Source organism: Micromys minutus (genome assembly GCF_963924665.1).
Source record: "Micromys minutus genome assembly, chromosome: 29".
Taxonomy (NCBI): domain Eukaryota; kingdom Metazoa; phylum Chordata; class Mammalia; order Rodentia; family Muridae; genus Micromys; species Micromys minutus.
Window position 1 is genome coordinate 13,632,528 of NC_137964.1, and position 12,289 is coordinate 13,644,816.

At 50.7% G+C, this 12,289-nt stretch overlaps 1 protein-coding gene across 1 annotated transcript; it reads left to right on the forward strand.

Annotated features, from left to right (window-relative positions):
- Positions 1–1,455: 1,455 nt before the first annotated feature.
- On the forward strand, positions 1,456–11,777 carry SSC4D (scavenger receptor cysteine rich family member with 4 domains; the record flags this gene model as incomplete). Its single annotated transcript, XM_080941234.1, has 10 exons — positions 1,456–1,621; positions 3,282–3,317; positions 3,462–3,767; positions 5,306–5,383; positions 5,914–6,228; positions 7,840–7,917; positions 9,205–9,279; positions 9,397–9,708; positions 10,631–10,708; positions 11,461–11,777. The coding sequence occupies 10 exons, from the start codon at positions 1,456–1,458 to the stop codon at positions 11,775–11,777; spliced, it is 1,761 nt and encodes a 586-aa protein (XP_080797360.1).
- Positions 11,778–12,289: the final 512 nt, after the last annotated feature.

Sequence of the window (12,289 nt, forward strand, 5' to 3'; positions counted from 1 at the left end):
CTGGGAATGAACTTGGGTCCTCTGGAAGAGCAGGAAGTGGTCTTAACTGTTGAGCCATCCCTTCTGCCTAACTCTGAACTCTTTCTGGCTCTACTGTGTGTGTGTGTGTGTGTGTGTGTGTGTGTGTGTGTGTGTGTGTGATTGCTGGCATTGCAGGCATGCACACACATAAAATACACAGGAGACCCGAGGTTGATGTCTGATGTCTTCCACAATTATTCTCTGCATCTCATTTATATAGGATCTTCATGTAGGAGGCAAAGGCAGGGGCAGATCTCTGTGAGTTCAAGCTCAGCCTGGTTGACATAGCCAGTTCTAGGACAAGGCAGAGCTGTATAGTAAAACTATATTAAACAGACAACTCCAAAAGGGTAGGAAGGTAATTAACTAAGTTATTAGGGTGCTTGCCCATCTTGCAGGAGGCCCTGGGTTTAATCCCCAACATAAAATGGGGCATCATCTGTGCACTCAGGAGGTGAAGGCAAAAGGGTCACAAGATCACACTTGGCTTCAAAACAAACTGAAGGCTAGCCTGGGCTACATGAGCCAGTCTAAACAATGAAAAGAAGCAGCCATGTCGCTGGGTAGAGCACTTGCTTAACACGTGTGAATCCCACTTCTATGCCCCACCACCATACCCAGGCCCACACAGACACACACAAACACCCCCACACCCCCATGCCCACAGATACCCAGACATACATACAGACCCAACCCACACAGACAGATAGTAGCAATGATAATAAAATCTACTGAACGGTGGTGGCGTATGCCTTTGATCCCAGCACTCAGAGGCAGAGGCAGGCAGATATCTGAGTTTCAGGACAGCCAGGGCTACACAGAGAAATTCTGTTTAAAAAAAAAACAAACAAGAGAACAATAGTGATAACTATAAATTAAATTAAAAAATAAAATAAAATCTAAATGTAGACCTACGACTCCTTAAAATTAACTGGGTTATTTAAGTACCGCCCTTGGCACCAACCACACTCATGGATACGTAGGTTCTGCTGTGGTCGGAACCCAGCGCCCTGCCGAACCCATCTGACATCCTTTGTCTTCTCTGCATGGCTACAGCCAAATGCAGCCCCTTATGATGAGTTTCTCTCCTCTTCTCCCTTCCCCTTGTGTGGTATTGGGAATGAACCCAGAGCCTGTGTGAGTTCAGCAAGGACTCTGCCACTAAGCAATAACCCCCAGCTCTCCAACAGGGGATTCTGGGTAGGCTCTCTACGGCTGAGCCAGACCTCCAGATTCTCAATAGCGAATTCCGGGCAAGTGTTCTACTGAACCACGTCCCGGCCCAGATTCATCTCCTGGCTCTTGCACCTACCTGTCTTTGCCTCCACCAGGAATGTCAACCCCATGTGGATATGTCCTTCCCTGTGCAGCTGGAAGTAAACAAGAAGGATCTTGAGTTTGCAGATGTTCCAGCTGTGACTTCTCAGATACTTGATGGGACCGTCTGAAAGGCCATCCATTGGCTGGACACCCAAGGAAGCAGAGATGCAAATTGTCCCCCAGCCTGATGAGTGGAGCAGGGGATGGAAGCCTGGGGATGGGGGTGCTGCTCCCTTACCCCTCTCCCCAGCACTGTCCTTCCTTCTTCTGTTCCCACTGGGTAAGTGTTCCCAGCCACTCCCTGCTACTTCTTTCTAGCTCTCAGTTTCCCACACTGTCCAACTATGGTGTGAGTCCAGGCACGATGGTACATATTTGTAATCCCAGTACTTGGAAAGTGGAAACAGACGGGTCATCCTCAGCTACATATCAGGTCCCAGGCTAGCCTGGGCTACATGAGACCCTGTCTCGGAACAACAAAAATGAGTCAGGCAGTGGTGGCATGGGTCTTTAATCCCAACACTCAGAAAACAGGCACATTCCTGTGAGTTTGAGGCCAGCCTGGTCTACAGCTAGAGATACACAGAGAATCCCTGTTTCAAAACAAAAAACCCAAGGGGGAAAAAAAAAAACTAGGACAGGAAAGTTGTCTAAGCAGTAAGGGTGCTGAGCGCCTGAGGTAGGTCTCTCTGGAATCCATACGGTAGAAAGAACCAGCTAATGAAAGTTGTCCTACGGCCTCAACACATGTCATAGGCCACGCACACACCAGGATTCATGTCCATCATTCATGTGCATGACACATGAATGTACACACACACAAACACACACACACAGTAGGAGCCGGAGGATAGGTCATTCTCGTCTACACTGAAAGTTCCAGGTTAGTCTGGGTTATGAGACTCTATCTTAAGAAATCATGAAACGGGTGGAGAGATGGCTCAGTGGTTAAGAGCACTCACTGCTTTTCCAGAGGTCCGGAGTGCAAATCCCAGCAAATCCCACCCACATGGTGGCTCACAACCATCTGTAATGGGATCGGATACCCTCTTCTGGTGTGCTTGAAGACAGCTACAATGTACTTATGTATAATAAATAGATAAATCTTTAAAAAGGAAATAATTAAAAAGGGACTGGAGAATATGGCTCACTGGCTAAGAGCACTGAACTGGCCGCTCTTCCAAAGGACCCACATTCAATTCCCAGCACCCTCAGAGTGGCTCATTTGTTAACTTCAGTTCCAGGGGATCGGGTGCCCTCTTCTGGTCTCTTTTGGTACTGCATGTGGGGCACAGAAGCAGGCAAACAAAACGCCCACATACTAAAATTAAAAACAGCAATCCGAAAATGGCCAGTCAGGTAGCTTGGCGGATAAAGGCACTTGCTAAAACCACCTACGTTCAATGAATGACAGTGATCTTTTGCTCTCCACACACATACATACGTAGGGATGCAATTTAAAATTTTTATTTCTTCAGCGGTGGCACGTGCCTTGTAATCTCAGCACTCACTAAGCAGAGGCAGGTGGATCCCTTGAGTTCGAAATTAGCCTGGCCTACAGAACAAGTTCTAGGACAGCCAGGGCTAAACAGATAAACCCTGTTTGGAAAAGAGAAGGGGGGAGGGGAGTGTGTGCAAGATGAAGAAATTAATGAATTCGTAAAAAAGAGAAAAAGCTATAACTGCTTTGTTGAGAAGCCTCAGGGGATAAAACTCTGAGCGTCAGAGTGCTCATGAGATTTTGCTGTTGAGTAATGGGTCCGGGGAGCACTGGGATAGATTGATGGAGTGTGGTCCCGGGAAGAGGAGATGCGCGGCCTTTGGAGGAGAGCGAGCAGGGGGGTTACGGTGAGACCCTTGGGGAGAGGAAGCTGTGTGAAAAGACCAGTCCTCCGGAACTGAGCAGAGACTCACGTCCTTCCCCGTCTTCTCTGTTTCAGCCAGTGCCCTCCAGCCCAGTCTACGGCCCTTCCCAGGTAGGTTCTGCCTCTTCCCCTCAACTGATATTCCAAGCTGGCATGGCCCAGCCACACCAGTTTGATAGAAGGTTCCCGTGGCACCCCGTAGTTTGGGCTCCGGATTCCCCACTGCACCGGCTTGCTTGTCTCCGTTTCTTACAGAGTTGAGGCTGGTAGGGGGCCCAAGCCGCTGCCGAGGACGCCTGGAGGTCATGTACAGCGGCTCCTGGGGCAGCGTTTGCGACGATGACTGGGACGTTGTAGATGCCAACGTGGTGTGTCGTCAGCTGGGCTGTGGCCTGGCATTGCCGGTGCCGCGGCCTCTTGCCTTTGGCCAGGGCAGAGGGCCCATTTTGCTGGACAACGTGGAGTGCCGTGGACAGGAAGCTTCTCTGAGCGAGTGTGGCAGCAGGGGCTGGGGTGTCCACAACTGCTTTCACTATGAAGATGTGGCAGTCCTGTGTGATGGTGAGGGACGGGCGTGGGGCTGTGGGGGCGAGAACCTAGCGGGGTTCCATGTGGGGCTTGATTGAAGCACAGATGGCTAGGCATTGAACCTGCGGCCTCGTGTATGCTAGGAAATCATTTTACCACTGAGCCACATGCCCAACCTGCCACTGGCTGATTCTAGGCAAGTGATTTACCAATGAGCTGTATTCCCCTCCCTCCATTTGTCTCTGTCTGTCTGTCTGTCTGTCTGCCTGCCTTCCTACCTACCTATCTATCTGAGATGAAGTCTCATATAGGCCACAAGTCTCATATAGGCCACCTGATTCTCCCCCCTCCACCTGCTAAATGCTAGAATTACAGGCATTGTAGCATCACACTGGGCTTAGCCCCCCGCTGCCCTATGAACCAGACCACTGGGGTCGCCCTGATCGTAAGGTCTGCTGAGCTTAGAGCTGCAGCAGAAACTCAAAAGTCAATTATGTCTAGTCGGCAAGGCTTACGAAAACATCAACTGTGGTTTGGACCCTGGACTTTTTGGTTCTGCAGGTGTGAGGTAGGGTCTATGAATTTCATGTTTCTAGTAAGTTCCCTGGGGTTGTCAACTGTATGAGGATTTGGGCTTAAGGTATTAGAGTCAGTCCCTTAGGTAGTTAAGAGCACTTACTGCTTTTTCACGTGGTGGCTCACAATCATCCCTGATTCAGGCGACCTAGTGCCCTCTTCTGGATTTCGTAGGCACTACAAAGTAAAAAAGAAAGGGGCTGCCAAGATGGTTCTGTGGTTAAGAGTACTAGTAGTACTCACAGATGGCCTGGGTTCAGTTCCCAGCATCCACAAGGTGGCTCACAACCATCTAGAACGCTTCTGATCTCTGCAGACACTAGGCGTGTACATGGTATACAAACATACATACACACCAAGCCCATAGACTCATGAAATAAATCTAAAAGAAAATTATTAAAAAACAAATCAATAAATGAAGAGCACCTAGTACGGGCCTCTAATCTGATGCATGAATATCTTAGACCCCCACACACAAACATTGACGTACCACATATTCCCCACACTCTCCCCACACTCTCAAGTGCTTTCAAGCATGCTCATGCGTGTGCGGGCACACACATGCACACACACATCAAAAACTAGAGAATCTGGGCCTTAGGCATGGTGACACACCCCCCCCCTTTTTTTTTAAAGATATGTTTATTGTATGTATATGAGTACACTGTAGCTGTCAGACACACCAGAAGAGGGCATCAGATCTCATTACAGATGGTTGTGAGCCACCATGTGGTTGCTGGGATTTGAACTCAGGACCTCTGGAAGAGCAGTCAGTGCTCTTAACCACTGAGCCATCTCTCCAGCCCAGTTTCACACCCCTTAAATAACAGCATTAACTTATCCTTACCTTCATAGCAAGTTGGGGGACCAAATAGTGGCTCCCATATCCAGAGTCCAGGGTTTTGGTCTTGAAAGCAGGTATCTTAGGTGTCCTGTGTGTGAACACGAAGAACAGAAAGATCCTGTACCTTGCTTCCACCCTGCTTTCTCTACAGAATTCTTGCACACACAGCCCCCAACAAGGAAGGTGTTGACCAGTATAGCACCCCCTACAGCCCTCCAAAATGGGAAAGGTAAGTCATGGTAGTGTGGGCCCTTGGTAGGCTAGAGGGTAGTGGGGGTGAGTGCCTCAAGGTCATGTCTGCAGTGTAGAACAAGGACGCCCTTCTAAGGGACAGATAGAGGGTGGAAGCCTAGATGAGGCAGGTCCCATCAATCAGGAAGTGAGGGAGGGCTCTGTGGAAGAAGAGGTGTGACAGCTACATCTTACAAAGTGAGGTTTTTCTTTGGGCAGCTGTCCATGACAAACATGCACATTTTACAAAGCCAGTAGAGCAAGGACAAGAAAGAGAAGGCTGGTTTTTAGGTCAGGATGACATAATCTACTCTGGTTATCCTGAGACCCACAATCCAACTCTCTGGACTGTCAGAAGGCTTGGCCAAGGGGGTGGGCTAGCTAACTTATCTCTGCTATGGGGTTTTGGTCCCGCAGCCCAGGTTGCTGTCCCTGGGGAGGACCAGTACATTAATGAGGTAGATGAAAACGCCTCCTCGTAACCCTGTAAAATGCTACTTGCCCACCTTCTCTGTCCACTGTCACCAGGTGAGGGCAGTGTGCGCCTGGCGGGCGGCGCCAGCCCATGTCAAGGCCGAGTGGAGATTCTGCATGGTGGCCTCTGGGGCACTGTATGCGACGATGACTGGGGGCTGCCAGATGCTGCCGTTGTGTGCCGCCAGCTGGGCTGTGGGGCCGCCTTGGCTGCCACCACCAACGCCTTTTTCGGCTATGGTACCGGGCACATCCTGCTGGACAACGTTCACTGCGAAGGCGGCGAGCCCCGCCTAGCAGCCTGCCAGAGCCTAGGCTGGGGCGTGCACAATTGTGGACACCACGAGGATGCTGGGGTGCTCTGTGCAGGTGCCAGGGGCGGCGGGGGCGGGCTAGAGGGGCGGGGCCTTTCGAAGGTGTAAAGGTCGGGTAGGAGAACTGGAAGAAATTAAGGGCTGAGTGGGAACAGGGGTTTGGCTAACTGTAATTTCCAGCTCTCTCCAGAAAGGCTTTGAAATGACCTGTACTATCAGGCCTGCTCTGGGGAAGCAATTCAGATAACTCATTCTCACACTTTTTCTGTAGCTACATAGAATATCATGGTATTTCCTCTGTTATTAGGAATGCCTCCAGAATTTTCTAGAAATTTCCAGGTATTCTTCATGGATGATTTCAGAATAAAGCAATGGTATTCTAGAACTGTACCCTCAAAGATTACTTGCAAAGGACCTAACTGCAGACCTCTGTTCAGCTCTCTCTAATCCTGAAGATCTAATATAGACCCCTCCCCCATTTGACCCTCTCCAATTTGGGAGGTGTTTTCAGCAAATTAAGGGTAGACGTTGGAGCAGAATATGTAGCTTATTTAATGGGGTGCTTACTTAACATGCATGAGGCCCTGGGTTTCATTTCCAACCCCACACAAGCTCTAGTACCCCCTGGGCTAAAACCCTGCCTAAAAAAAATGTTGGGCCGAGTGGTATATATCTCTAATCTCAGTTCTTAGGAGGCAATGGGAAGCTCTTTGAGTTCAAGGCCAGATAGAACTACTGAGTGAGACTCTGTCTCAATGTAAAATAAAATAGATGCAGGGTCTTGCTGTAGCCCAGGCTAGCCTCCCTAGTTGCAGGTATTGCAGGCACTAGCCACCATACCCAGCCTAACAGATGGGTTATTGCTCCTCTTCCATCCCGAGGAATCGAACCCAGAACTTTGTGCATGTAAACTCTACCACTGTGCTAAATACACCCATAGCCCAGCAAATAAGACTCATGGAGCCATTACACCATTTCTCAAATAGACTCCGTTCTATTAGATGGAACGGGTTTGTAGCAAACCAGAAGCCATCGTTCCCAGTCTACAGACTGGAAAGTCGAGGTCCTGAGAGGTCTCAGGAGCCCTGGCAGGATCACAATTGACCTTGCCCCCTCCCTTTTCTAGCCTCGCTTTTATTGATGTTGTAGGATAAATATTCCTCAGTCTTTTATTTTAGTCTAGCCTTGAACTCAGTAGTTAAAGGATGACCCTACTTTTCTGAGCCTCCTGCCTTCATCTCTCCAGCGCTGGGATTGCAGACATGTACAGCCACGCCCATTTTATGTGATATTAGAATGCACCTAGGGCCTCATGCATGCTAGGCAAGCATTCTACCAGCTGAACTATATTCCAAACCATAAAATGGGTGGAGTCTTTTTGCTGTGAAAGCCTCGGAGATGAGCATGGGGGTCCTTGGTGGAAAAAGCTCTGCACCTTTCTATTTTGTACACACTAGACTTCGAAGAACATTGGACACAGGAATGAAAGCATGTAGTAGGCCTGCATGCATCTGTGTACCTCACATAAAGGACGGACTGCCAAAGCTGTGTGGAGCTCAAAGCTGGGCGGAGCTCATTGTATTCGAGCCCCGAATCTACAGTTCTCTTTGGGGAAGACACCCTTAGCCCTGTGACTGACCCTTCTGTCTCTTCTCTCCTGCTCTAGTTCTAAGCCCTCCAACTTCCACAGCACTGCCTCCCTCTGTCACAAAAGAAGACTGGGCCTGGCACACTGAGCCAGCAGGTAAGGAGCCCGCTGTCCCAGCTGGAAGGGTTGGGATGAGACAGGTATGGGTGGGAACCAAGGAAGCTCTTCTGGAGACACAGGAAAGGGCTTTGGGGTAGATGGTAGAGATGGGGTGTGAAGAGATGAGCGGATGGGAGCATGGATGACACCCAGAGCTCTGAAGAATTAAAGGTAGATAAGAGCTGTCTTTCTCTGTAGCCCTGGAACTCCCTTTGTAGATGAGGCTGGTCCCTAACTCAGTCATCCACCTGCTTCTGCCTCTTGAGTGCTGGAATTAAAGGCATGCATCATGACTGCCCAGCAAGAGTTTTTTTTTTTTTTTTAAACATATTTATTTATTTTATGTACGTGAGCACACTGTAGATCTTCAGACACACCAGAAGAGGGCATCAGATCCCATTACAGATGGTTGTGAGCCACCATGTAGTTGCTGGGAATTGAACTCTGGACCTCTGGAAGAACAGGTCAGTCCTCTTAACTGCTGAACCATCTCTCCAGCTCCAAAAAATTTCTTTAAAATGCTTGAGTTAAATTAGGGGCTGCTGCTGAGGTGGGGGATAGAAAGCCTATGTGAAAGAACTCAAATTGGGACTCAAGGTTAGAGGTAAGTTTGGAATCTGATTAGATCTTCAGGTATTACTGTGTGATTAAAATTACAATAATGATAATTTAAGATTCAGGAGTTGAGGGGTGTAACTCAGGTTACTGCTTGTTTATCAAGAACTAGCCCAAGGTGCTGGAGAGATGGCTCAGCCGTTGAGAACACTGACTGTTCTTCCAGAGGTCCTGGGTTCAATTCCCAGCAACTGCATGGTGGCTCACAACCATCTGTAGTGGATCTGATGCCCTCTTCTGGTGTCTGAAGACAGCAAAAGTATACTGACATACATTAAATAAACAAGAACACACACACACACACACACAAACTAGCCCAAGGATTCCATCCGAAGCAACAAATTAATGGGTCGTATTGAATTGAGGCAGGAGCTTTGGAGTTCAAAGCCAACTGAAGCTACACAGCAAGACCTTGCCTCAAATAAACCAAGATTTTAATCATAGCATTTGGGAGACAGATCTCTTGTGAGTCTGAGATCAGCCCTGTCTACATTGTGAGTTCAAGACCAGCCAAGGCTACCTACTGAGAGCCTGCCTCAAACAGGGAGGAAAATTCTAAAAGGTGTTTATTACTAGACAGACAGTATGGTGACTCTGGGACTGAGACAAAGTGAAGTGTGGGTGTGGTAAATGGCCTTGCCCCCTTCTAAGGCTCCCTTGTCCCCACAGCTACAGGAGTTGGTGACCTGCCTTCCAGGGATACCGTGCGGTTTACCACAGCAGCCTGGGCCTCGGGAAAGAAAAGTAAGTGGTCCTGCCCGGGTCCTGCACTGGGTGGGAACGGGTGGGGCGCGGGCTGCAATAGGGAGCCTGCTGTCCCAGGCCATCCACTCTGGGGCATCCAGCCTGTGTGCCCCGCAGGCGGTAGGCTGAGACTGGTAGGCGGCCCGAGCCCTTGCCGCGGCCGCGTGGAGGTGCTGTACGCCGGGGGTTGGGGCACCGTGTGCGACGATGACTGGGACTTCGCGGACGCGCGCGTGGCCTGTCGCGAGGCGGGTTGCGGGCCCGCGCTAGGCGCCACGGGCCTTGGTCATTTTGGCTATGGCCGAGGCCCTGTGCTGCTGGACAACGTAGGCTGCACCGGTACCGAGGCCCGCCTCAGCGACTGCTTCCACCTGGGCTGGGGCCAGCACAACTGCGGCCATCACGAAGACGCTGGAGCCTTGTGCGCAGGTGAAGCTGTGGCGCGGGAGGGGTGGAGTCCGAGGAGTGGGCGGGGCCCATCTGAAGCAAAAGCGGAGCAGCGCTAGCAGGGGGAGGGCTGAGAGCAAAGCAGTACGCATGCGCCCAGACATATGGGCGGGGCTGGGTCAGGAGAGGGGAGGAGCATCCTGTGGGGGCGGAGCCTCAGTGGGTGGGGTTGGGGCTGAGCCTGAGGAGGCATGGGTGGGGTCGTGCGCAGGAGCTCCCTGCAGTGTGAGCGGAAGCTGCGTAGTTTGCTGCCCTAAGATTGGGAAGAGGGAAGCAGAGCGCAGGGTTTGCGGGCGGGGCCTCATAGCCGGCGCAGCGGTGAGGGCTAGACAGGGTTTGAGGAGGAATGGAGGAATAGGCGTGGCACTCTCCTGCTGCACTGCAGCGGAAGTATTACGCGTAGCGGTGGTAGATGGATGCCCAGCCCTCCGCGGCTGATCCGTAGAGGCGTAACCGGAAGGGCGAGTTCTCTGCAGGGCGAGAATAGGGCGCGGCTGAAGGAGGACTGGTGCTGTGCAATGCAACTCATAAAGGGCTGTGTTGTTCACTCTCTCCCTGCTGAGTCAAGGCTCCCTACTAGCTACTAGTGACTGGTAGGGAGCAGGAGGGGCGGACAGCTTTCCCAGAGCTAGCCTTTGACTTTTCAGGGCTACCAATGAAAAAAGGCGTTCCCGAAGTCTGGCAGGACATTGTCAATCCCTTCTGTTCATTGCTTGCTTTAGATAGTGGTATCAACACCTTTACATGATGCCCGGGCCTAGGGGCCCTTCCACTCTCCTACCTTAGGTTGGCGGTTCTTTCTGTCTTTCTGTACAAGCTGGGAAAGTTAGGAGAGATGATCTGGCTCTAGGTAGCATGTTCCCCACCATGACAGCCATCTCTCTTTGTGCCCCTGCTGTGCCAGGCCCAGAAGAGCTGGGACTCCAGGTCCAGCAGGATGGTTCTGGGACCACTCGAATGCCCAGTCCTCGTCCCAGAGATGGTAGGTGTCTACTGCCACTGAAAATAAGGTTGAAACTTAAGGGATAAGATGGAACTGGAGTGATTAAAAACACCACAGCAACCTAGATATTTCTCCACTTGGCACTTGAAGAGTTGAGACTCCTATCTTGAAGCAGACAGTGAGAGAATGCAGAAAGGCATGGTGGCCTGTGGCTTTCATCCCAGCATTCTGGAGACTTGGATCAAGAGGACAGTAACTTCAAGGCCAGCCTGAGCCACATGCAACTGCTCTACCTCAGGGAAAAACAAACAACAAATTAGCCCAGGGAATGCAGGTGTGGAAGAGGGGACAGTACACTTTGGGGGGCGGGACAGAATAAAACATGGTCATAGTTTGCAAACAGCCTGTGACTAAAGGGCTGAGACTGTCTGTTGAGGGTCTCACTATATAGCACTGGCTGACCATTGCTAATTAGAACAGGTTGGCCTGGAACTCACAGAGATCCACTTGCCTCTGCCTCCCTAGTGTTGGGATCAAAGGTGTGTATCACCTTGTCAAGCATTATTTATTTGTGTCTGTGTAACAGTGTATGTACGTGCCTGTGTTCACACACACGTGAACACAAAACAGTATGAACAAACGTGAAGGTCAGAGGACAACCCTGAGAGTTGTTCTTGGGAATAGAACTGAAGTCATCTGGCTTGGTGGCAAGTGCCCTCAACCATGGAGCCATCTCTTGGGTCCCATGAGCCCATGGGCTCTTCTGACCCAGGACCTTATCTTCAACACAGGGCACCTCCGTCTGGCTAGTGGAGCCCACCGATGTGAGGGGCGTGTAGAGCTCTTCCTAGGACAACGATGGGGCACTGTTTGCGATGACGCCTGGGACCTACGGGCAGCCATTGTCCTGTGTCGTCAGCTGGGATGTGGCCAGGCGCTGGCAGCCCCAGGGGAGGCCCACTTTGGACCAGGCCAAGGCCCAATCCTCTTAGACAATGTCAAATGCCGAGGAGATGAGAGCACCTTGCTCCTGTGCTCTCATATCCGCTGGGATGTCCACAACTGTGACCATAGTGAGGATGCCAGTGTCTTATGCCAGCCATTGTGACCCAGATGGCTCTGTACTCCATATCATATCAAAGGAGCCTATGGGTAATTGCCTTTCCTTTTCCAGGATGCCTTCCTATGGTAGCTCCAGTTCCCGGTGCCCCTTCCTCCCCTTGCATGGGAGAGATGCAATATCTGCCTGTATCCCCTTACTGTATGGCCTGAGACTGTTGTCACCTGCTGAAGGCCCACTACAGTGAGCATATAATGTTTTGATCAGCCAAAACAGAAAATGTGGGAGAATGATTCACTTCTCTTTGGGGGCACTCATTATTATATTGTACCCCTGATACTTCCTCTCTCTCCCCATATCCATGAGGCTTAGACTCTCTGTAAATGCCTTCAAACCCTTCCAGTGACCTATCTTGGTCTCACTCCTAAAAGTGGGGAGACAGAAGGGGTTGGGGTGCTCTTTTCTATAGACTGGCAGGGGACTGCAGAAGATCATCACTGTCCCTGCTGGGTGAGGTCCTAGACTCAGATGGTGCTCTGCTGAACAAGGGGGCTGCAGGG